This window comes from Periplaneta americana, chromosome 4, assembly GCF_040183065.1.
Source record: "Periplaneta americana isolate PAMFEO1 chromosome 4, P.americana_PAMFEO1_priV1, whole genome shotgun sequence".
Taxonomy (NCBI): domain Eukaryota; kingdom Metazoa; phylum Arthropoda; class Insecta; order Blattodea; family Blattidae; genus Periplaneta; species Periplaneta americana.
In genome coordinates this window covers 101353778-101381646 of record NC_091120.1, presented here as the reverse complement: position 1 = coordinate 101381646, position 27869 = coordinate 101353778, and the positions used below count along the sequence as shown (strand labels likewise).

Below are 27869 nucleotides of genomic sequence, written 5' to 3'. Positions count from 1 at the left end.
GTCTTGAGTAAAAACATATATTAAATTAAGGCCAATCTTTAGGAGATTGGTTGGTTAGAAAAAAAGTTACAGATTTGGGCAGAATATATTCACAATAAGCTTACATCCAATCCATGCAATTAAATTTATTAAGTATATGTACTTATTATAGGCTATGTGTACACTTCGTACAAGAAGAATTGAGGCGTTCCGTAAGAGAAGGGCAAACCCGCCAAGGGCCGAATTTTTTTTTTCTTTTTTTTTTTTTTTTACTCCTTCGAATATTTAAGACACATATCTACAACTTAAGCCAGGCAGACGTTGGCGGGCTCTCCCTTGCAACATCGAAATTATCATTGTTTGTATGGTTGGAGAAACTGCGTAGTCTGTGACAGGTTCATAATATTCATATTACTTCGTACGAGAAACGAGAAGGGCGAATACGCCACTCCGCCTGAAGGCCGCGCACCATCCGTAGTGAGGAATTATGTGTATTTATGGACATTGTAATAGCTTAGTATGAGTGACAGTGATAATCAACCAGGCATATCTGGTTATTGTAGCAAACGTCACAGGCTTGTGGAAAAATGGATAAACGTACAAGCAAAGATTAAAAGGAACAAAGGTGAATCGTACATTAGTACGAAAACATCTCGACATGTGCAAGCACGCGGTATAGGCCCGCCATATACTTGTGGATGCTTCAACGCATTAGGTATGAAGAAAATACAACCTGTATTTAGTAATTTCTGGGAGTTGGGTGATTATGACCTCCAGAACGCCTATATTTCTAAGCTCGTAACCAGTGTTGATGTGAACAGATGTCGCATTAAGAACAGGCCGACGTCTCTCAGCTGGTTTTGCCAAAGAGGTACATGTCACATCAATAAAGCTCACTTCTGATAAAGTAAAGGGGTCTGAAAGCTCCCCTTATCTATGTGCCACAGAACGTTTCTGGATGACGTGATCAGCAACAAAAACGTGTAACTAGCAGTGACCGACTCAGAGGAACATCTTCATGAAGATGATGTAATGGATTATTAGCACCTCTGTTCCCAGAACAAGTGGTCTCACTTTTGATAGCAAGGGTAATAACATGACAGGCATCTGCTTGTTTTTGTTTATTAATAATTTCAGACAGTTTGTAAATGTCACATCACAGTGCGATTAAGTGTTTTTATTATTATTATTATTATTATTATTATTATTATTATTATTATTGTTATTATTATTATTATTATATTGTTATTAATGTCTGCCACTATTGAGTTCGTTCTACGCCCTTTGCTTTTTCTAATAGGCCTATACTGTTTTCAAATTACTGTATTCCCATAATATTGATGAATTCATATGTCACCAGTGATCACTATTAAGTTGGAATATTAAATTGGAAATTTAATTGCAGTTTTCAATAAAGGTATTCGTTTTTCAGTATACAAAGTAATTATCATTATTTACAGACGTGTCCTTGGCGCCTTCGCCCTTATCTCGTTTACACGTAAAATACTTTGAACATCGATTATCTCTACAGGCACATTTGGCGGGTTCGCCCTTCTCTTACGGAACGCCTCAATTGTAACTGATCATGCGTTCCGCTTAACACAAGTTTCAGAATTATTTTCTAGACTCAAATCTCCTGGAACTATTGTTATCTTAATCGTTATTTTGCAAATTTATGGGCTTAAGGCGCTATTTATCCCGTTTTATTCTACTGCCATTTCATTTAATCATAGTTTTCTGTCAAAGGGCAAGTCTTTACTGCAAACCTAGAATTCTCCAACCTTTCCTATTTTCCGCCTTCCTCTTAGTCTCTACATACAACCCATATATCTCAATGTTGTCTCTCATCTGCTATCTTCTTCTATCCCCTTCACCACTCCTTCCAGTGCATCTTTCAATAGGCAGCCAATTTATTTTTCCATTCCTGATCAGTTTCAGCATTATTCTCTCTTCATCCACTCACTTTACCGCAGCTTCACTTATTATTTTGTCTGCCTACTGCTATTTCAAGGACACTAATTACGTAATAATACAGATATTTAAATTAAATTTTAAACTTCACTTAGAAGAACACTGTATTCGTTTCGCTTATGCTTCACTGCCCTACCAGGACATCCATAGAGAGTGAAATGTTTTTCTCAGACATGATAAAACGGTAAAACTTGTTAAAATGAACTAACAACTTTTAATTATTTACCGGCACTGTGTTAAATATTAAAACTTGAAAAGGTAATACACCTATACCTTTCTCACTAATTTCGGTATGGCGCCTTTTTAAATTTAAATATGTAACACTGTGAATAATAAACGTTGTTAGTTAATTTTTAACAAGTTTTAACATCTTGATATGCAATTTTTAAAATGTGTTTTGAATGAAAAATTAATTTTTTTTCAGACTTCTGAGAGTTATTTGTAAAATGCCGTCTATTTATGTGTATGAAGCATATCAGTTCATATTTTGATTCTTTTTAAAACAGCTTTAAAAATAATTACTATTCTGACTCACAACTTGAAGGCATTTGAAAATATTACAAACAAACGTACACCCAATAGTAGTGTAGAAAAAAAATTCATCCTAAACATTTTTCCTACCTGCTAAAATTTTGAGCATAGATACATTCATTGGAACAGTATATAAATGAATAATAATAAAATCTCTGTTATCAATATGTGCAACGTAACTATTTCATTCCTAGAGACTTCAATCGCCCATCCACATCGCAGCTGAGCAAGGTTACACCGACATATGCAAGCTTCTGCTAGCAGCGGGTGCCAATATTGACCAAAGAGAACAGGTATGCACCAGATTTAGCAGTGAAGAAGCTACTTTCTATTTGAAATTGTTAGATACAATAATTATTCAGATGAGATAAAAAAATAAATATCTATTTCTAGTCAATCGTTCTTCACTCTTAGCAGATATTAGTATATTGGTGTAAGGTTAATTTTTATGTTCTGTATGTAAAATTGTCAAACTAAATTGGTTCAATTCGACATATATTTTGAAATAATAACTTTCACAAGGTACCCAAGAAAAGTATGTCGTTGTTGTAAGTTTAACAGCAGTTTTATTTTTTGTATGTTATTAATTAAAACGAAACTCGAACTAAGATAAGTGATTTTGCATTCCTTCATAGAGACAGAGAAAACATGCTTTCAAGCCATAGAAATACAGTGCATATATTTTATCTTTCCACGCAAGCATGTGGAAAGCTGTGCTGTGTACTGCCGCTTCTGTTCTACCTCCGCGAGCGTAGAAAGATAAAATGTATGCACTGTAATTATGCAGCAATCGAAGAATGATCAAATTTTCCCTTACTTAAAGTTAGTACTTACGGAATTCGATGTTAGTTAAAATTAATATCTTCATATTTTTCTATTAGGCTAGACAATCCTTCTTACCAAAATGGACCATAGTTCTGAGACATGGTGGACAAGGCGACTGTGTAACATTTCTTCCAAATACATTAATTCACCCTGCCACTCCCATTCCATCATTGCTCAATTATCCCAATGACGTTAGTTCACAGTCTCCGAATATCACTTGCAGTTAAAAATATAATTGATATTAAGTGATTTTAAATTGAATCTTTACAGTCATTACTTACTGAACTGAAAGTATGTGCAAAACTCGATTCATTTATTAGTCACTGTTCACTATATAGCCTTGAATTCATTAGTTTGAACCAGTTTAGTTGTTGTGTAAGTACTACTAATATTATTAGCGTAGTGTAATTAAGCTCCGTTAATTGTGCGCTTTACTTAGGTACTTGAAGTACACAGCATTCCCGACAATGTTTATCCCACTAATGGTAAGTATTTCAGTTTGCAATCCCACTCATGTTTACCTTTGATTATTTATTTTATTCCAAAATGGCATGATGAAATCATCTAATAGCCTTACGTATGTAATAAAATTTTCCCTCTAATTCCAGAACTAAACATCTTCCTTTCAATATGTGTCTTACTCCTCCTGTCCGTATAGCAAAATATACAGATTTTCATAAGTGTATAAATTGTATCTGTGTACTATGGAAGTCAAATAACACTGCATTTCCCTGGCATACTTTCTCTGAGGGTACTTCGTTACATATTAATTTATAGAGAAAAGCAGCAGTGTCAAACAACAGAAAATATTTCTCTCGCTCCAAACACTTAAATTTATGCGTCACAGTATGCCTATTCATTTCGGCTATGAACGTGTCTCATTAAAAATAAGTAAAAGGTTGAGGACAACTAATTGTTCGCCCACCCGATCACCGGACTTGAAACGTCTGGACTTCTACCTATGGAGTCGTCTGAACTCACTAACGTATGTCAGTGATATTCCGGAACGCCATAATTTCAGTGACAAGCCAAGTTAAAAGAATTAAACGACGTTACAGGATCAGTAAAACGTCGAGCATATCTCTGTTTACGAGTTCAGTGACGTCACTTCGAACCTTCATAATGGAATTTGTATTAATTTGTTATTGTGACTTATTAATAGAAATTATTTTATTGTATTATTTGTCACTGATTTTGCATAACATAAAGGTATTCTCAGGAAAGCAATGTAGGATTTTTTAGTTTTATTTTACCTTCAAACTACACATCTAATATTTCCACACTTATAAAATGTTATGATACACTCATTGCTGTTTAATTTTCATGGCGAAGATAGGCAATATTCCTAACAAAGAAAACCAGGAAACGTATGTAACCAACTTTATTTTTCTTCACACATCCTGTTCGAAAGAAGAAGTGATAAATGAAGTTCTCTAATTTTCAACAACATACCAGAATTTTAATTTAGTTCAATCTTATATCGTAAAACAAGCATATCTTACTTCGCAAAATCACCTGACAAGAAGCTAAATTATAATTTCAGTTTATTAGTCCACAAGAGAGTACAAATAAAATAATTAATGAATAATATTTCAAATGACGCATAATTATGTTGTATGACCCATTTACAGATTGGAATGTGTTGTAAAAACAAAACATCCTTGAAAACTAAGTTTCGGTTTTATTCTGTACAATTTTAAAATCACTGGTAGGCTTATCAAACATAATATTCCACACTTGTGTCCAAACAATTTGTTGAAAGTGTATTTAATACATTTCTATACATGTCCTTAGCGCTTAAAAGCTGCAGATAGCAGAGCAACAAAATTGTATACACCAGATGTAAAACAAAACAGACATTGTTATAATTATGAATCCAAAGTCTGAAAAAGATTGCAATACGGAAAATGTTATTTCCTTACCTATATTAAATAATATTATTTCCATCTGCATCAGAATTCGCATTATGGTTAAAAAGTTGAGGCAATTTTTATACAAGAAATATTTCTTAAACCATGGAGACTATCTAGAGTCTGTGACTTGATGATTTGCTAACAATTAAGAACTGGTTAACTAACAAGATGAGGTAAAATCTAATTACACGTAGAAATACTAATTCACACAATAGATTTTTCTAACAAATGTCACTGAATGTGTCTGGAAAAGAATTCGGTCCATTTGATAAGTAGCAGTCTAGTCACAAACATATAGATTATGCGACAGTCTTGTTATTATTTATCAAAACTTCATAACCATATTATAGTAAAGACGTTATTTACCAATTAACACCATAACAATTAATATTCTAAATATTTCAATATCTCCAACCTTAATATTCAAGATAACTTACACATGATTATCAACAGAAACACGCTATCATAAAATTCAATTGAGATTAGTTCAATTTACTCTAATCTTGCCAGTGTAATTTCTCTACTAATAAAATATATTTTCGTATCCTTTCGAAACAAAGAGCGCTGTTCACAATTCACAGAATTAATGCTACGATTAAGTGGGGCATGTTATAGTTGAATGGAATATTCAGGGTATTTCATAATTATAGGTACAAACTGCAGGTGTGAGTAGAGGACAATAAAACAAGTGCATATAGGTTCGGAAACCAATAGTTTCAGCCACCGGAGTGGCTCAGTCGGTGTTAAGGCGCTTGCCTGCCGGTCTGAAGTTGCGTTCGGGCGCGGGTTCGATCCCCGCTTGGGCTGATTACCTGGTTGGGTTTTTTCCGAGGTTTTCCCCAACCGTAATGTGAATGCAAGATAATCTATGGCGAATCCTCGGCCTCATCTCGCCAAATATCATCTCGCTATCACCAATCTCATCGACGCTAAATAACCTAGTAGTTGATACAGCGTCGTTAAATAACCAACTAAAATAAAAAAACCAACAGTTTCCGGTATACTGTACGATGTCATCACTGTGGCCTCCAACCGACTATAGTTGGTATATTTGCAACCTCGTTTCTTACCTGACAGAGCTAGTGGTCGTGCTTACTGTACTCGCCAAACTTAGACGACACCCATCTCAGAGGAAAGAAGTCACATCAACTTGCTCTTGATGTACTGTACATACGTATATGTTATGCAGTTGGCCGCGTCCAATGACTGAATTGCTTTATAACAGCGTTGCCATAACTCGTGTATATTTGTAGTAGAAGTGGATCGTAGAACTCCAGTTGTCTCAGTTTTATATTACCTGACACAGAATTAACTTCTTTCAGTAATGTTACCAGTGAAGTAAAATAAAATGTATAATATGTTTATGCCGATAGTGAGTGCCCGACTGATGCAGTGGAGGATGCTTGTCAAGCAAGTACCTCTCATTTAAAAACTCCGCCAAAGAAAAGGACAAAACCCTTGTTAGGGAGAGGATCAAAGATGCGAAAACAGACAGTAGACATAGTACAATATGTAATATTGTCTCTTACTCAGTTATTAAGCGGGAATGGGGTTTTACCAACAAGAAATATAAATAAACTCGCTTCAGTTGCTACAGGAGTTGGATTAACGAATGTGAATAAAATTCCTAACATTAAAGACACTAAAAAATATGAAACGCCAAAGTAGAATCATAAGAAAAAATCTAAACAAGTATTCGATAAAATATGCGATTTTTCAAGGGATTTGCTGCGACGATTAATGTTTGAATTTTACTAAAAAGGAGAGGCGTCCACGAACGACAAACTCATTCAAGTTATACGTGACAAAACAAGAGGGACAGGTTATGAATTCCGTATAGCAGTACAACTTTATACAGACTTTTGCTCAGTATGGGTTTTTCTTACAAGGTTTTACAGAGGAATAATGCTAGATCGGAGTCACAAGAAATTATTGAAGAGTATAATATTGTATACTTGGACACAACACCTACTGACACTGAGTAAATGGTCAGTTGCAATAATGTCTTTCCTTGTTTTGTGTACTTTATTCTGTATGTATATATACTTGTAGTGAAAACACTCTGTTAAATATGCAGAATTTCGTCTGTCTACAGTTTCTTTACGTGGATTAAACTTCATAAATATTATTTTTAAATAATTCAATTACGCTTTATTCGCTAGTAAGACGTGACAACTCAGCGTTACAAATAAGCACGCGACGCACCATAAATCACCGGCATTGAGTTGAGTTGTCAGAACTGGTTTTGAGAAGTGGTGTGAGAGAGGTCATCTAAGTTTGGCAAGTACAGTACCTCCATTTTTCCAACATGACCTACGCGACATTTTGGATAATGTGCCTCTTCGGGAAGGGCATCTCCTGTGGTACATGCATGATGGAGCGCCGGCTCACTTTCATTTGAACGTTCTAGAGTTCTTACGCAAAAGTTTCCACAACAGGTGTATCGGTCATGACTTACCAACACTATGGCCTCCCAGGTCCCCGACTTTAATGCTCAGGACTTTTTGTTTTGGGATATTTGAAATGTTTTGTATATTGCAGCCCTGTTGATAATGTCAACGAACTCCGGGAATGCAGTGTCAATGGTTGTTAACACATTAGAAACACCAGGGATATTCGTGCGTGTACGATCGTCGATGAGGAAACGTGCCTTACCAGATCGGTGGCCATATTTTATTTTAAATCCACCACCAACAGAAGCAGGCATGAACACATGTTATAACGTTCTCTTCCTCCAATGCAAATCTGAACTTAACATTATACCAGAGCACCTGTAATGACGGGACATAATAAAACCCCACAGATTTCTAAACGGCTGGTTTCCAGATCTATGTTTAAAAGTTATGTTTTATTTAACGACGCTCGCAACTGCAGAAGTTATATCAACGTCGGATATGCCGGAATGTTGTCCCGCAGGAGTTCTTTTACATGCCAGTAAATCTACTGACATGAGCCTGTCGCATTTAAGCACACTTAAATGACATCGATCTGGCCCGGGATCGAACCCGCAACCTTGGGCATAGAAGGCCAGCGCTATACCAACTCGCCAACCAGGTCGACACCTATGTTTATTAGAACTATTTGTCTTGTTTCATTATTCTCTACTCACCCCTGCAGATAGTATGTAGTTATACTTATGAAACACCTGTATATGTATATTGGTGTTCACTGTTATTTATTACTATCGATTAGAAGTGGCTTTTACTTTTCTCTTTTTCATTCACCTTTTCTTTGGAGGGCTTTTTTGCCTCACTAACATGAAAAAAGACAAAATTTTCATAATATGTTACTGAAAAGGGGCACCTTAAACTTATAGTTTTCTATACAAGTTTCGGAGCAAAAGAAGATATCAAATGATAGACGGCATTAAGATATATGGATCATATTCAGAGACTAAGAGGAAGGCAGAAAATAGGAAAGATTGGAGAATGCTAGGTTTGCAGTGAAAGATCTGACCTTGGGCAGAACACTTGTGTTACAAGTTACCTACATGGAAAACCACCTACTCAAATATTTCTGAACAGTGTAAATTGTGTTATTGTCGTATTATACAGAGTCTTTCAGAATTCAATTCACAAACTGGAGGCTAGGATAAACATTTTTTGTCAGACAACTTGGGGTCGGCGAGTCTTCGTTATCCCGCTACACGATGAACAAATCGTATTAGTAAGAAACTGTTACGGATAACGCTAGAATAATTTATTCTTTCTTAAATTACACAATTGTTTAAAGTATCCTCCATTCATCTTCAAAGAAACTTCACAGCGGTGCACTATCAATTGTCTCATTCTTTCCAACATCCCTGAAGTATCACGAATTGTTTGTACTGGTGCCATCATTATGTGATTGAGGTCCTCTTCTCCGTTAACTGCCACGCCGTAAAAACTAAATTTTCCAAGTAGTCCCACAATAATAAGTGCAAGCAGGTAAAATTTTATGATCTCGGTGCCCAAGCAACAGATATAGCATTACCAATCCATTGGTTGTGGACGGTGGCATTCAGAAAATTACCTACATTAGTATGTTATTGCATTGCGATGGACAACCATCGTGCTTGTAATAAATGCGTCGTCTCACAGCCAATGAACACCCTCAAGCAAGGGAGGGGGCGTTTCTTGGGAAAAGTGAAGGTATACTGGGTGATTCAATGACTATGTTACAAACTTTTAGCGGTGATAGAGGAGACAATTATGGATAACTTTCATATAGGAACCTATGTCCGGAAACGTTCCATTTGCTAGTTACATGCCTACATATTATGTTTGTCTGTGTAACCGGATAGAATCGAACTCAAGGTCATCCTTTTGAAGTTTGGTTGTAGACGACCTGTTCTTGCAAACGTTGATGATTTCACATAAACATAGGATAAGCTAGTTCACATCGTAAATGACATTTTGACTCATTAAACATTGCAACTTTCCTTGCATTTCCTTTTGCTCTTCCATAAATGAAATGCATATCAGCAAGTTGCAAGAATTAATGAGCCAAAATATTATTTACGATGCCAACTAGCTTATCGCATGTTTATGAGAAATCACCAACGTTTAAAGAAACAGGTCGTCTGCAACCAAACTTCAAAAGAGTGGCCTTGAGTTCGATTCTAGCTGGTTACACTGATTAACATAATATCTAGCCTTGTAACTACCAAAAGGAACGCTTACGAGCATAGGTTCCTATATGAAAGTGGTTCATAATTGTCTCCTCTATCATCCCTAAAAGTTTGTAACATAGTCACTGAATCACTCTGTATATTATCACTGTTAAGGCACAATGGTAGAAAGATGAGACCAACCGCTCACACAGGCATAACCCAAACAACTGAATGATGAGCTGATGACTACCACAGTGCCCAGTGCTGATTTCTCGCATTGAGGCACATCGATCGTAACTTGGTCGTCACGTAGTAGGATAATGACGCGTTGCCGATTCCGTGTTGCTTGACAAAACATGTTTGCCTAACCGTCCAGTTTGTGTACTGAATTCTGAAACATTCTGTATTATTGAAAAAATATATGTAAATTATAAATTCGATAAATAAATTCAATTAGGAATTAAAACACACAAAATGTTTTACGGTTTTGTTTACTTACAATGTCACAAAATTACAAACTTGAAGTGTTTTCTTCGATTTCTTTCACTCCAAACAGAAGCAAGCTGCTTAAACTGTTCAAAATCGTCCAGAAATGAAATGATTATTTCAGTTATTGTTATTACACGAGGTTTTTATTGTAGGTTTATTAGACGAGTACTGAATTATCTTAATATTAATATTTTTAATTAAATAAACGTCGCTTTAATATCAAAAATAATTAATTTTAGTGCTGCACTATTTTGGGGACCAATCTGCCCATAGTGAAACTGCCTGTCGGGGGGGGGGGGAGGAGGTGCTTTTACGTGCTTTTTGTTTGCGAGTGGATACAAGTTACATTGGCAAGACTTATAAAAAGACTTCTGATGATGTGTTCAATCACGTTGTAAAGGTTACAAATCCGGTTGCAGCAACGTGACACACACTTGTTTAGTTATTGCTTTCCACACATGTACTGTAAATGTACAATCCGCACAGAAGTAACTGAAGTTTCAAGAATTCAACGTCATTCGATTCTGTTCAAAAACAAAATGGGCAAATCTATTTGCATGCATAGTTTTTAGCTACAATTTTCCCTAAAATACAATTACACACTTCAGCAATGGTTTTTGCACATAATTATATGTATCTTCCAAAGTCATGCTTTTATTAAAAAGTATGGCTTCTCAAGTCACATATTTCTGCAGACATCAGGAATTCACGTAATTCCCAGCAATACTCAGTGTATAGGGTTTGTTGTGTACAGGATATATTATGACATGGGGTAATTGTTTCAAACATGGATTCAGTTGACATACTCGTAAATACAGGAGAAATAACTTAAAAAAACCATCATCCTCTGTCTTAATTGAACCTATAAGTATGACCCGAATGTAGAAGCAAGTACGAAGTTCACTAGACAATTAACGAAGACTGAAAAAATTTTTGGAAAACAAAATTGACTTTAATCTACACGCTAAGGAAAAATCTCAATCGGATGACGAAGTAAAGGTTTTAACTTAGAACATCTCTCTGCGGTGACCATCAGCCTGCCACGCCTTCGAAAAATTCGCAGTGACACTTCTGGCGGACAAGGTCGCAGTAGGGGTTTTTCTCGGGGTTTTCTCCTTATCCATTTATTTATTCTACCACTGTTTGCCTAAGGGGCTGCCTACATTAAGAATGCATCTACCTGAATGTTGGCGATGGACGCAGCATTAGGGATTCACTTCCCTCTCCAGGATAGGTAATAATAATTAAAGAGATTTACTGCTTGTAAAAGATTTTCTTTTTGATGAATGAAGATGAATAAAAACAAAATTCAATGTCCAATTTTCCATTCCGCTCTTAGTACTTCGTAACGGATTTTTCCCTGAAAATGGTTGAGGAGATCTCTGGTGAAGAAGAATGGAAACATATTATCGGGTCATAATTTCGTTGATCCAGATCCAACTGTACTCTAATGATCTCGTCGGCACATTAGAACGACGTCAATATATGAGCATCAGATCAGTTGGAAAGAGCCTATGGCATGGCTTCCTTGCATTGTCCATTAAGCGATGATCTGAGTGACATTCGTGAATCTGATGCTGACAGCTGGGTCATCTTACCTCAGGCTTGAGAGAACTTCAAACGAGTACCTGACAAACCACCGGAGTCCAAAGCCTGAAGCTCTTTCTATATCCGCATCGGAAACTCGTACTACTGCCAGATCCTCACCCCAACCTATTTAATGATGAGGAACTTGCAATTTCCTACTAGCCAGTCTAATTGACTTACGTGGGCTGCTAGAGAGAATTGCATTCTATTATCATACAAAATATGAATATAAGACCTCCAATAAATTTATTCAAGATGCTGCTTCAAATTCAAAGTGGTGATTGGATGAAAAATGTAATGTTAAATGCCGTAATAAGCATGTTATTAAGAACGTTGTTCCAATAATTACATGCAATCCGTGGAATCCTGTTGCAATAAAGAATGTTGCATGACACAGCTGATCCACAGTCTCTTCGGTCACATGCTTTTTAGGATGTTTCCCTGTTTTTTGAAATCAAGCTTCCAGTCTCTCGTAGATGAATTTGCGTGTGCGAGAATTCATATCCCATTCCTTTCGTGCGGGCCTCTTAACACGTATACCTGATTTAATTCTGCAAATCAGAGCGTGAACTGCATTTTACGCTGTGACGTCCACTTCTCGACATCTCAACTGACAAGGAAACGACTGATGCATAACGTGTTCTCATTGCGTTTCTTCGCTTGCGCAGCAAGTGTGACAGAACATATCTCGGAGAGATTGTCTATCGATTATGCTTTATGTTATAAAATTATAATAGTAATTCCCGCATTTTACGTTGTTATTTATGTTTACCTTTAGCCAGGACATCCTGTATGAAGAGTTGACTGGTCTGGTCCATGGGAGTCTTTCTAAGCATTTTGTGTAAGGATAATATAAACAGATGACGGAACACAAAAATAGCTTTATTTTGGAAACAAAGCTAAATTAGAATGTTTACATTAATTTTATTCCTCATGTTACGATATATCCTGTACATTCTAAATTCAAACAATTTCCCCTTTATATTCCGAATAGAAATCTGAGACACTTACACCGTATATCAGCTACATATTCAAAATAAATGCATTAAAAATCAGAAATAATTCTTCTCCTATAATTACCATATGGAAATAATCATACTATTGTTTATTCATAACCGCAGCTGTAATTGTATTTTGTTTTCACAACACAAATTCCATCATTATTCTACTATTTTACAAGTATAAAACAAACCAGAGTTTGAATATAATCAAAAGTGGAAGTGAAAAGACATTGGAAAACAAAATTCCAGGTTTAAATATCAAAGCATTACGAAACACGTTAACGTTTTATTCCAAAATTGTGTTACTGAACACCAGGTCTTTGAGGAAAATTATGATAGTAAATCTGATGAACAAAATGTCTAGCCAAAATGTGATATTTTAACTTAAATCTTGTCGGTAATTAAAAGATTAACTATTATTATAAATATAAAATCAACAGAACACAGACTTCACACTAGGATAGTCTCATCTCAAGGTGTCACAATAAATAATACAGCATCCCGAATGCACATTGTATTTATCTGGTTATAAGTTGTGCAAGTAATATTTCCTTCAATTTCAAGAAATTATGTGTTTTTTTCGTAGATATCCAATTTACCTACATGCACTGAAAACTAAGAGCGCCACTAATTATGCTAGAGTGAAATGTGGTGTACTTTGGGAGGGTTTGTAGGCCTGATTTACAAGTGTCCGAAATCTAAAATGAGTCACATGGACGGTAGCATGCATCTTGTAAACCGCGCTCTGTGTGTAAGTGACGGTTAAGATCGTTAGCCTAACAGTAGAACCCCGATTATCCATCACCCTTTTAACCAATTGGGGGAATATCCGACTGTCTTACTCTCTCTACTAATGTACGTTATACTAGTACGTATTTTTTTCTAGAGTGTTATTACAAACATTTACACTTACACAGTATGCATGATCTTCTGTACGAGTTGCCGTACTGTATATAAAACGTATTCCATGAGTGTCAAAAGAAAACGTGTTTTGCTAAGTATCGAAAAAAATGCAAATAATTGAGCGATTTGGGGAAAAATAAACTGGGCTCATCTTGCATCAGAATACGAGATAGATCTTACAACTGTGTGTAATTTAACAAAATTCAAGGTTAAAGTGTATAAAGTATATAAATCTACAATATGAGACCTCTACTATTTCTATCTTTCCACTGACAGCCATTACAAGAAGTTTCCTTGCTCCTTAAAAACCCGTCATTGACAACAGATTTAAATGAGGGAACTACTGATTCAATACCTATTGTGTTAAACACAAGACCACGGAGAAAATTACGAAAGTGCAAGTATTAGTCACTTTAATTACGAAAATATTTTATGATATGGATTATCCGATTTTTTCCATTAACCGTTCAGTCCACCCCCTTCATTACCACGGATAATAGGGGTTCTATTTTTGACAATATTTTAACAGTCACTTTCACATTAGAGCGCGGTTTACAAGATGCGTACTCCAGTCCATGTGATTCATTTACTTATATAGACATCGAAAAATTGTGAAGCAGTCCTAGATACCCTCCCAACGGACACCATATTCACTCCAGTATACTCTGGAATTCGTAGCTTTTAGTGCACATAAATTCGACGACTAAGTGTCAATGATTACAATCAACATTCGCAAAGCATCGCAAAATTTTACAAAATTTGTATTTTCATATTTTATAAAAATTTTTTATCTTCAGAACATTGATAGGATGTCACGTGTCATCCTACTTAAGGATTCGAAAGTTAATTTCAGGATGATGCTTCTCTTTACTAATTTAACAAATTGGGAAGCACAAAGGTTTTGGAGTTACTTCTGCAACATGAAAGCTCTCTCTTCAAATTAAAGCATTCTATAAGACAATAGTTTAATTGCGTTCCGATTTTAAACCACTGCTTCACATCTTCAAATAGACAAATTCGATTGCTTTTGTCTAGACAGTTTTATATCAGATTTTCGTCATATTTCTCGCTATTCGTTGAGACTATTCTGTCAGCAATTTTACGAGAATATTTTGTTATTTTTGGAACATCATCACTTCAGGACAACATTACATGCAACAACAGAATTTTTGGCTTAACTTATTTTTTTTCTTCTTCAGGGTGGAAAGACTCCCTTGTACATCGCGGCCCGGGGTAGCTTTACCGCGATAGTTGACATGATCATCAAGACCGCGCGGTTAGACTACCCGGCGCCTGTACGTAGCCCGCACCCCGCAGCCCTGATCAGCACCACTGCATGCCGGACACCACCACATCCCAACACCACCCAACACACCACCGCCCGTCCTACAGGATCCGACACAGCACGTGTGGTTATTACCCACTTTATTTGACTTTTTAAGCAACCGCCTCATTCCAACATGACTCGGGCCTACTAACACAGCGTCATGGCAGTGCTTCGCTTCCTTCATTTAACGCTTCAGTGCAATTTATATTTCACCTTCGTCTCATCAAAATCAGCTTCCCTTAACATTTATAATCCTTACGGAAGAATAAAAGCAACTATCCCAGAAACGTTATCCACATAAATAAGTGACGACAGAATTTAATCATAATAAAATTATTGTTTATTATTATTATTCTATTATTCATATTTAACTCCAAACTAATATTGGGAATGAGATGCTTTTCAATGTCTAATTTCTGAATAATTAATAAAGTTAACATGTCACACTTTCCACAAAATTATTTTAAAAAATTGACTCTCACTACTAAAAATTACCTATAAATTATAATGCGGAAATATCAAACAAGAAACCAGTGTAATCGATTAGTGACAATTAAAATTTATTTCATGTGCCGTCTATGCTTATACTTATTTAACAAGTATATTGGTTATACAATATTTTGTTACATAATATATCAATTGAACGTTTTCGGCTCTATGGAGCCATCATCAGAAACAAGTAAGCCCATATATTATGTAACAAAATATTGTATAACCAATATACTTGTTAAATAAGGATAAGCATAGACGGCACATGAAATAAATTTTAATTGTCACTAATAGTATATTAGCTTATCGGTCCCATCATGCCTTTTAAATTTAAATAAGTGTAATCGAGTTCAAGTGATCAAGGCAGATTCAGATTGTAAAGATAACGGAAAATAAAAGCAAAGTTTCGAAGGTTAGCTCTGCCTTCGTCGCCAAGGAAATTGGTGGGGGTGAAGAAAAATACATTATGTTCTCCGGCTTTTACAAATAACTGATTTCACTTCACTGATTTAACGACTTGTGTTAAAAATTTCATTCACAATAGGAAAAATTCGATTCAAATTTTTCTGGAAAAACCATCGTAACTTCATTTTAAGGGAACTTGAGGAATAAAAATGCCGAATATGAGATCCCGTTTCAAAAATTCTCTAAATTCTAGATTTCATAAAAGTGAAATATTATTTATTTTATAATTTAGTGTTTGAACACAACCTGCCACACTTATATAACTGTGATCTTGATATAAAATATTAGAACTACAGATTATAAAAAATGTTAGCAATTCTGGTGTTTTGAAGATGGGGTAGGTGTGGGTGTGGGGTGTGTGTGGGTGTGTGTGTGTGTGTGTGTGTGCGTGCGTGCGTGCAATTTTTTTTCTCCAAACGTTACATTGTAACACGTTTTTTTAAATCGTTTGTTGAAAAATTACATACATATCGACAAATTCAGACATGTACAAAAATTGAACACCTTTACATTAATGGACGTAATAAAATTTCACTTATAATAAAAAACTGAAGTATGGAGTATAAATTAACAAATGTTTTATGTTGAAATTTATCCAATTGTAAACATTAAACTTTATTGTCTATAGTTCAAAAACAAAAATTAGTTTTAAAAATAGGGGTTCTACAATGAGACATTGTGTTTCATTTTAGGATCACACATAGGGTCCAATATTACCTTAAAAAATAATACAATTTTGTTCGTTAGGTTCAGCGCCCAATAAATTTAATATTATGTACAATGTAAAAATGTTCTTTCCGTACCCTTATAACCAGGGAACGGATTTATATGGACTAAAAATATATGAAATATGTAAATATATATGTAGTTATTTTTACCAAAATATGGAATTAAATATGGATTTTTACCAAAATATGGAATTAAATATGGACTTAAAATTATAAAAAAATGACTATGTACGTTAAATATTGGTACATTTTAATCAAACTAAACAAAAAATATAATGGACGTACCTTATCTTCCAATGTAGTTTCAACAAAACACAATTTTTATTGTCTGTTACCATAACAATAGGTTACAAACATTTCTTTCAAGTGCTGAAAAGTGAATCTTCTTCTATTGTCTCTGAGGATAGATTTATACTGACTAAAAGAGCGTTCGACGTCACAAGAAGTAACTGGTACATAATTCAATTTCACAATGTCTGCTGGGGATAAGTCCAAGTTAATCTTCACTGTTGATTCACCACTCATCACAGCAACAACCTTTTGTAGTTCTTCATATCCAGGGTTTTTTGAAAGTACAGTGTCCACCTTAGCTCTTACTGCATCTGCAACTTTACCTCTACCACGATTCAGTTGTTCCACAGTACTATTTATAATTTCAAAACTTTCAGATAGTGAAAGGTGCCTATTTTGGAGACTTTTGAGCGTTTTTATGATGCATGAAAATGTATGCTGAATGTGAGCTAAGTCATTCTTCACACTTATGTCACAGGTAACTGTTTTCGCAGTATCAATTGAGACTGCATCTTCAGAGTCCAATGCAAGGAGAACATTGTTAATAGAGTCTATATGTTCGGCATAATATTCAACTGCTTCTAGCCATGTACCCCATCTAGTTAAAATTGGCTTTGGTGGCAATGGAATTTCAGGGTACATTTCTTTCAACACGTTAACTCTACTGGGAGTTTTGAGAAATACTTTTTTCACTGATGAAATCAACAAATCTACTTTAGGGAAATTGTCTCTGACCACTTCTGCCACACGATGAAATGCATGCGCCACACAAGTAAAATGAGTCAATTTAGGATATACAACAGATAATGCTTGTCCAGCTTTGACCATATAAGGGGCAGCATCGCTAATAAAGAATAACACATTATCGTACATAATACCCTTTGGCCACAGGATACCCATAGCTTCGTTGAACAGTTTAACTATAGTTTTGTTATTGCACTTTTCTAGAACATCACAATGTAAAAGAATTCGTTCAGAATATTGTTCACTTAACAAACCGATAACTACATTACCAACAAGTCTACCTTCTTTGTCGGGAGTCTCATCAATGGAAACCCAAATTGAACTATCTTTAATTTCATCTCTTATCTTCTGTATTGTCTCATCGTAGATGGATGGAGCATACGTCTTCCTAAGTGTTGACTCATCCGGGATTGTATGTTGAGTATATTTTTCAAGGAATTCCCTGAAGACCTTATTCTTTAGTTTGTAGAGAGGAATATCAGCAGAGATGAGAGAACGGCACAGGTCGATGTTAAACTCAGATCTTACATTCGATGTTGTTGGTTGTGTTAAAAACAATTGTCTCTGCTTGGAATTTAGTTGTTTGTTGGCCTGATGTTTACTAGTTGTAATGTGTTGTTGCACCAGGAACTTTTGTGTAGATGATACTGCACACTGACACAAATTACAAAATAATATTTTATTGTCAGTTGATAAACCATCTTCTTTAAATTCTGAAATGTAACTTGTTAGTTTTGATTTTAAATTGACTGAATGACGTACTTTTGGCATATTTACCGTCTTTATAGTATGATTTACAAAACTGAACCTATGTGTACTCTGACTGGCATTTAACTGTTGAGCTGCACAACTGAAGTCTGTTAAAAATTTTAAATTAAATTAATACAGTTTTGTAACTTACTTTCCCATTGTTGATAGGACTGCTAATTTTCAAATAACTCTGATGTTAAAGAGATTACTGAACATGTGTTTAAATCTCTATTGTTGAAATGTATTTTTAAAAGTTAATGGAATTTTGTTTTGTTTTATTGTTAAACCTAATATAATATGGACTGTTTTATATGAAATATGGAAAATATATGGAAATTAACGAAAATATGTACTAAACTCTAAAATATGGAAAAATATGGAAAATAAAAGTAGGATTTTTCAACCCTACACATTGTGAAACATAAAGATAATGCAAAATATAAATTATATTAGCTTTATAAGTAAATATGTATTTACATATAAATCCTTTCCCTGCTTATAACATTTATCCAAGTCAGTAGATCAAACAAAAATAACTGCCACAAAAATATATGTAAGCTGTGCACACACTTGCATGACTCCGAGATCTTAAAATGGTGGTTGCTACAAGCTGCAACTTTCAGCAGTAGATTTCAACACCTACATAATAAAGGACATTGGAGTCTCAAATTGGGAAGGGTCTCATTTTCGGCATCAATCTATGTGAACGCATAGAAAATTCCATTATAAACTTACGAATATTTAAATAATAAAATTGTACATAGTTTTAAGTGTGAGACATAAGCATTACATTCATAGTTTTTTTACTCACACTATGCACATATATAAAAGAGAAAGACAGAAAATAGGAAAGATTGGAGAAAGCTGGGTTTGCAGTGAAAGACCTGCCCTTGAACAGAACGCAATGAATGAATGAATGAATGAATGAATGGATGAATGAATGAATGAATGAATGAATGAATGAATGAATGAATGAATGAATGAATGAATGAATGAATGAATGAATGAATGAATGAATGTGTATATATAGCCTACATATTATATATAAAGTGTTCCAATAGAATGTGACGGTTTTAAGAACACTGCCGTTTCCAGCAATTTTGTGCTTTGGAGGAAATATCGGTAGCTACGCGACCTTCAAAACATGTCATGTGATTGTATAAAATATTACAGCCAACTGGACGGTGGCAGAATGAGTATTTGCAGTAACAACATATACTGAGTCTAAACCCATCACACATATTCAGAGAAGATTTATAAATGAATTTAATGTTCCACGACACGGAAGAATTTCTTCCCGTAACACAATTCTGAAGTGGGTAAGTAAATTCATTAACACTGGGAATGTTTGTGATAGATTTTCTGGTGGTCCACGATCAGTCCGTACGCCGGAAAACATTGCCAGAGTTAGAAGAGCGGGCTTAGAAGTCCAGATCGATACCAAGAAATATTGGGAACAGTGGAACTGCCTGAGACGGATCACCATAATGAGTTTTGTTCCAACAGACACTGCACGTGAATCAATGAATTGTCTGCGGATCTTGTTTCCTGAGCGCATAATCGCCTGGCCGTCACGGTCTCCTGATCTTACGGCAGCTGACTTCTTCTTGTGGGGATATTTGAAAAGTAAAGTGTACTGTAACAGACCGCGCACCATAATGCAGATAAAAGAAGACATAAATAATTAAATTAAAACCATTGATCGTGGTTTATTGCAGAGAGTAACGATGAATTTCCAAAGCAGATTGCAAGAATGCGTTCGTTGTCGTGGAGGTCACTTAGAAATTTTATTTTTTTTAAATAAGTGCAAATTAATAAACTGCATTCTACAACAATGTTTCCAGTAAAAGTGTTGTCTGTTAATTCAATTTCATTGTCCCACAATAAAGCTATGAAAACCGTCACATTCTACTGGAACACTTCGTATATATTCTTAAATTTTCATAAAATGTAGACAGCTCTAAAAGAAATGAAGTTAAAAGCTGAAATGTCATGCAGGCTTTCAGAACTCAATTACCTACGTTAAAAGTAGACTATTATGATGCTAATGAAATAATTTCCAATATTTTTACACAAACTGTTTATTGTAAATTACATTGATTTTAAAATTAAATTAAAGCAATATTTCCACCATAACTATTCACACTATTTTAATTTTTTTACTTTAAAGATTATCGTTCATAATAGCTATCAGTAAAAATATCAAGCTCCTTAGATAAATTGTGTTTAGACGTGTTCATTCAAACCCATGAATGAAAATTTAAGACTTTTTTTTCGCGTACTATGTAATAGTGAGTAGAGAAAAATCTTTGAACGCAAAGGTTGGGTTACACTACTTAAACATTCGTAAATGACCCATTACAATGCTATAAAGTTACATCAAATTAAGGTTGCAACTGTTGTACATCTTCAGTTTAAATATTAGAAGATTTATAACGATATTTCCTTGCGTTCACGTACAAGATCCTAAAAGGAAATTACAATTTAATGCGGTTAAATGACATTACTTAGAAATAAAAATGTAAAAAATATATATTAGTAATATTGATAATTTATATTTTAAATAAAATGTCATGTAGCACGTATGGGCGAATCCAGAAATGCATAAAGAGTGTTAGTTGGGAGGCCGGAGGGAAAAAGACCTCTAGGGAGGCCGAGACGTAGATAGGAGGATAATATTAAAATGGATTTAATGGAGGTGGGATATGATGATAGAGAATGGATTCATTTTGCTCAGGATAGGAACCGACGGTGGGCTTAAGTGAGGGCGGCAATGAACCTCCGGGTTCTTTAAAAGCCAGTAAGTAAGTAAATAAAATGTAATCTTGAAACAATATCCTACTCTCAAGTTAAGATTTTAAAACGTATGACAGCAAATTATTATTTTACCATTCAAGCAGCTGCAGTTACCATAAAAATAATCTATCCTTTCGCTCCTAATAAGCGACAATGACTTTCAATATCAGGTTAGTTGCTTTTATTTAACTTATTATATCACGGAATTATTAGGAGAGATAATTCTGGACGAAGGTGGAATCACTGAGAACCTCTAGGACAAGGAAGCGAAACACCATATTGCTGAACTCCGTATATTCAAGCCACACCGACACTTTTCTGTTCGGTGCCACATTCTACTTGAACTTAATCACTTAATTTCTGTATGGTTCAAACTTCAGTAAAATGCATATAAAAATGTAGCCTATTGATAGCAAATAGCTGGTTTCATAAGGAGATGAAGGCGAAGTGTGTATGGAATCCTCATAATAAACTTCATACATTGACATAATTCCAAGTAATTCAATAATAATTCTGACGTACTAAATCAACATTAACATTACCTATTTTTCAACTTCATAAATATAAGTATTGAAAGCACATGAAGATAACAAACAACAACGAATGCATCATCATTGTATACTTCGAAGTGCTTTTGTTATACCCTACTTCAGTTTTTTAAATTAATTTAATGAATGTTTCATTTCCCAATAATTGAGAGATGTACACTATTTCTAACCAATAAAATAAAACATTTTGCTATGTTATTGAAGCTTATTTCGAACCTATAGTTTTTAAGGGTACTGGGCAGTACTGTTAACAGTATTTTCTCCTATAAATATAAATATTTTTTCTTCTGTTTATATCAAACACAGACTAATATCCTTTGCACCGTGTGATATACCAAATGTTGATGAGTTATCAGCTGGCCACAGAAACAAATTATCTTTCATTGTTTTAATATAAGCATGACAGAAAGAAAAGTCTATTGAAAAGAAACATTTTTGCGATTGTCAACAATTAGTAACACCTATTACAAAAAGTTTTAATCTCACACTTTTCAAACTTTTCCCATGTCAGAAACATATTATTTGAGAAAATGAGTGGAATAAAAAGAGTACTTTTTCTATTATACAAGCTCAATGTGACAAATCCACTTACGTTTATATTGTCCTATAAAAATATGACAAATCTCTCCACATTTTCACTACTTGAATTAAATATTTTAAAATAGTAGTCCATTCTTTTTGAAGAACTATACAGGGTGATTCACGAGGATTTACCGTCCTTCAAGGAGCTTATTTCCGAAGACATTCTGAGCAAAAAATGTCATGTAAACATGGGTTATATCAAGGCTATCTCTAGTAAAGGCTGAGGCCTTAGACTTGGCAACGCCGCCTTCACGGTCGGCCGACGTGCTGTTCTTAGAGAGAGTCTTATCTAAACACAATGGACTGAATGAAGCTGAACTCTTCAGCGATTTAAATATCACATTTCATAATAACGAAATATTATACTGAATATTGATTTTCTTCAGATTGTGTTCTAATTAAAGAATATGTTTAACCTAATGAAATTAATCATGCATAATCATTTACAATGCATTTTATTAGCACTCAAGGGTTGGTAAATCCCTAAACAAAACAAATACATTGAATACAATTCACATATTAAATCTTTAACATATTCTAACGCCTGGAGGGAAATATTCAAGACAGAATATTAAGTTTTCTTTTGTTGTTGTGTTTCTCAACAGATTGAGTTCTTTTCTTACAATAATTACTCAGAACTTATAGCTAATTGTTTTTATAGGCCTTCTCCACAAACTTCAAACGATCGCTGCCGCAGAAGCATGATTCTTGAATTACATTGGATATTATTACGTCATTCTGGACTGCAATTTCACGTAAGTGGCGAACAACGTCTGTCTGATCACACACAGTCAAAAACCTGCTTTCATACTTAACTGATACAAGAGTTTGTGCAATCCCCACTACATGCTTCCCTATAGACAAAATTATGTCAGACGGCACCGAAAGGCGACCCCTATTCAGTATTTGGAAATACTCATCTTGGCAGTCATCATTATTAACTAAAAACTCAGTACAGTAAGTACAATTTACATTTGCAGCGAGCTTGAAACTTACGTAACCACATATGTACAAAAAGTCAGACTCATCAAACTGAATATTTACAAGATAATTCCCTTCTAGAATCTCAAGAAACATTTCATGTTGTGGTACAGCAATAGTTTTACACTCTTTATCATTATCATTACGTTCACTAAGCTCTATGAAGTTCTTTGAGAAGGTAACAGCCCCATATCTCGCGGAACGAAGACCAAGAACATGTTTAATTCTTTTTTTTTTTTTTTCAGCTTCGAGAATTTGAGTAACTTTACCTCCAGCAAGTTGCCTATACTGTCCAAATCTCATTTCCAAGTTATCACTTTCAAATTTCCCTGGTAACACATAGGACACATTAAACTCGCTAAGAGCATAAACTATTATTTCTTTTAAAACAAAGGTACAATGATACAGTGCATTGTAAGTATCAGATGTTAAACAGCCTGATAGAGAGTTTTCATCAGCAAGCTCTTTCCATCGTGTAAGCCAGGAGAGGAAATTAGTTAAATAAATTAGCCTTTTATCCTGAATGTCAGAGAATGGTTGTTGCAGTTCATTGAGTTTCAAAATATGAGTTAGAGGTCGCTTGGTGTTAACGATATACCACCACATTAATATGATTTTTACGAAATAAGCTGTACCTGTACATTCGTATTTATGAAGTGCTGAAACTGTAGTTTCATGAAATACATTAGCTACAAGAGACACTTTCTGACATTCAAAAGTGTTTGGCTACAAAGTCTTGTGACTTAACTTTGGAGCTGCCTTTATTAGAAAATTTGACTCTCTTTTGTACAACTCTATAATGTCCGTAAATTTTGCTTCAGTAGTTTTGTTGAAATCATTGTTATTAACAGCAATAACTTCGTTACTACAGGATTCCAAATCGGCCCAAAAGGGACGTAAAATATCTTAGAAGGGTTTTTTAGGTTAATCCAATTGTTTCTTATGTTCTTAAAAACATGTACACTGTCGTAAAGTACAAATATTTTAAAGGGATTGCCTTCAACTTGGAAATAATACTTAGAATCTGAGCCTTTTGTTAACTCATTAAACATGACTCTGTTAACTCTATTATTACGCTAATAACAGACAGAACGTTCAAACCACATAACTGAATCTGTTGTATTACACTTTTTGTAAATGCTGCTAGTTCAGATCCCTTTAACTGTTTTACTGGAATTAGTCTCACAACTTCCTTAAAGCTACCGAATGCAGAACTAACTAAGAAACAAACCACTGTCTTACCAATTTTTTCCGTATCATTCGTTGCAACTCCAAATATACTTCCATTCTTGAAGTCTAAACTTTGTTTCACATGAATCTCATCTACCTGCAAATTTACGATTCTTTCGGTTTCAGACAATCCCTCAACCATATTTTTCAGGAAATTATTGGTTTCTACTTCCGTATTAGGAGATATAGAGAAGGCTGCAGATAATTTTTGTAAAACTCTTGGATGAGGCAGTGTCAAGATGTTATTTAACCTAATAACTTGGTAGCATTTTACAGATTGTATATAAATTAAAAATGCATTCAGGATTGTTGTGACATTGTACTTTGGCTTTTTAAAAAATGTTATTAAAAACTGATCATGGAGTAGACTGAGTTTTTTAAATGCCTTATCAGAACTCTCATCCGCACCGTTTTCTAACACAGACTTTAACTTTTCAAATAACTTATCTATCAAGTTAATTAAAAAACTCTTATCATTATTAGTGACATCATGAAAATTGTCACAGTATTTAAACGCCGCCTGTAACTGGCTCCATTCACTCAGAACTGAGTTCCTAAAAATAAGTTTGTTGTCAGTAAATACATTTGCATTAGGCATTATTCCACCGTTGACATGAACCTCAGTAGTAAGATCCTTATTTATTCTAATATTACTACCAACCTTGGGAATAGTTGTAAAATCTAATTTATATAAGATACAAACACTGTCAGTTGTATGTACACGCCAGTCTTGCTAATAAGACAGAACCTTCGAACGCACATTTAATAAAAAGTTTTCATAGGAAGTAACTTTATTTTCCCCTTCAATTCGTCTTTTCTCGTCTTCTTCTGCAGTCTTCAGTTGCTTCTCCACTTCCTTTCTTCTTTCCTCCGGAGATTTTCTTTTCACACTCTTGTTAATGCTGAGGTAAGAAGGCAAGCCAGGAAACAGTTTTGGAACTGCACTTTCACTTAAAATACGAGTTCCAAGTACACGTTCACATTGTTTTCCATCCTTCTACATATTTTTCAACGGTAATTAAGTCGGAATCACGAAAATGTTTTATGCACACAATGGATCTGTCATTTGGTTTCGAATTGGCACGTGGAATAGCACGAATCCATTCTTCTCTAAATGCAATTTGTTTAGGAAATTTAAATGATCGAACATAGCCCTCCGTTTTAATTGACGAGGCATAATTGCTTTTACACCCGGGTACCACACAAGAACTAGGCATTTTCACATACGACACAAATATAATCTCCTACTTAGAACAACTAATTTAACATTCTAATGACAAGCATCACAGATAACTTCCTTGCAATAAATGGCGCGAGTGGCCGACTGTAGCACGTCGCTCCGACGTTGCCAATTTTCGCACGCCGCAGCCTTTACTAGAGATAGCCTTGGTTATATTCTCAATATTTACAGAGTTACGTTTCGTTATTAGAACGCATTGCTGTGAACGCGTGATCTTGGTCAGCGTGCAGTCAGCAGCCAGCGCGAGCACTACGGAAATCAAAGATAGCCGTATGCAGTTACGTAGAGCGACGAGTGCCGTTCACAAGCGTGCGGCCAAGTGTACTCAAGCGGACGGCGACATTTTTAAAAATGTGTTGTAAACTCTCCAAGACTGTAAATTAGGATGCAAAATTGAAGTGTAAATAATTAAGTCGGTGGAAGTGGTGTGATTTATAATAATTGTTGTGACAAGTGCGTAAAAATAATGTAATTTTCTAGTTAAAAATAGAAAAAGATGTCTGTACGAAGCAACTAAGGAGTTCACAGCAAATTTTTAGCTCATAATTTTTGCCAATTAAAGAAATGATACTTCTGAATGGTTCATTCTCTATTTGTATTATTCTTTTACCTTCAAACTAAAGAAAAACGTATTTTACAAACAACTTTAAATTAGTGTAACTCTGAAAATATTGAGAATAGGAACTATGTTTATATGACATTTTTTGCTCAATCTCTTCAGAAATAAGCTCCGTAAAGGACTGTAAATCCTCGTGAATCACTCTGTATAGTTTAAATTGACATACATTATTTCAGCCCTTTATCTTAAGTAGTTTCTGAGTAAATGGTTCCTGAATTTAGAACAATGAAAATTATGATTTTTATCAGTACTTTTTCTTTCTGCCATTCCTGTATTAAAACAATGGAAGATAATTTCTTTCTGTGGTTCACAACTCAACAGCATTTTTTATCACACGGTGCAAAGGACATTAGTCTGCATTTTATACAAACAGAGGAAAGAATATATTTTATACATTCATATTTATACGCGAAAATACTGTTAACAGCCACTATCAATACCCTTAAATAAATAAGTACCCCATTGAGTTCCCTCCGCTTTGGTGTAACGAATTTTACACAGCTTCATTTGGTCAAAATTGACTTTAGAAATATCCTTTTCTTGCTACAGTTTGTTCCTTCGTTCCAAAATTAAATAAAGCAACAAGTTACTACGCACTACTATAAATCTGCAATAAGATTTTCTTTCACGATATCATGCATTACAAGACTATTTAATTTCACATAAATCACAGAAATAGTGCCAGAGGAAGTTAATTTTTACATTCAAAATTATAGCAAATATCAGAGGATGATTTGGTTAAGAATTATCGCTCATACTTTATTTACTGTCTATAAAAATCGAAATCAACCCATAATTTCCCATTTAGAGTACCTAAAACAGCATTCGCTTGTCCTACAACTGGTCCTACCTTTTCAATTGAAAACTTCGTACATTCATACTGCAACTTACCAAATTCACAACAAAATAAACTGATATAATTATATTGTTCTACTCACTGAACCTCACCAAGCATGCTTTGATGTGTCACGTATGTAATCTGAACTCAAGTAATGAAGAGTAACCGTACTTAAGAAATTGTTGACACAAGCAGCAGAAATGACTTAAGTGTACTTGTAAGTGATATTCATTTAACATGGACCCAAGACCATATAACTATCAATTTCTACTTCAGTAACAAACGCCCACAGAATTCAGGTGATTATACTAATCGTTCTCCGTATTTGGTAAGTGAATAGGCTCTTATCAATATTCAGTGACTAATGCTTATATTAATAGACATAAACTGTTCCAGATATTTAAGACGTTTCTGTGACCACATCAAGAAGCAAAAGATGCAATCCATATTT

At 34.7% G+C, this 27869-nt stretch overlaps 1 protein-coding gene across 3 annotated transcripts in view; it reads left to right on the top strand.

Moving 5' to 3' along the window:
* Nucleotides 1-27869, top strand: part of LOC138698095 (ankyrin repeat and death domain-containing protein 1A-like) — a 1102342-nt gene that overhangs the window by 1014894 nt on the left and 59579 nt on the right. Inside the window, exons 11-12 of one of the 3 annotated variants that reach the window (XR_011331695.1) lie at nt 2676-2774; nt 14990-15197. Coding sequence is in view for 2 of the 3 variants with exons in the window: in XM_069823807.1 (XP_069679908.1) it covers nt 2676-2774; nt 14990-15202 (312 nt within the window). In the remaining variant the exon portion in view is untranslated. Of the gene's footprint in view, nt 1-2675; nt 2775-14989; nt 15203-27869 lie in introns of all 3 variants that reach the window. The other 2 variants (XM_069823807.1, XM_069823808.1) reach the window with 2 other exon arrangements.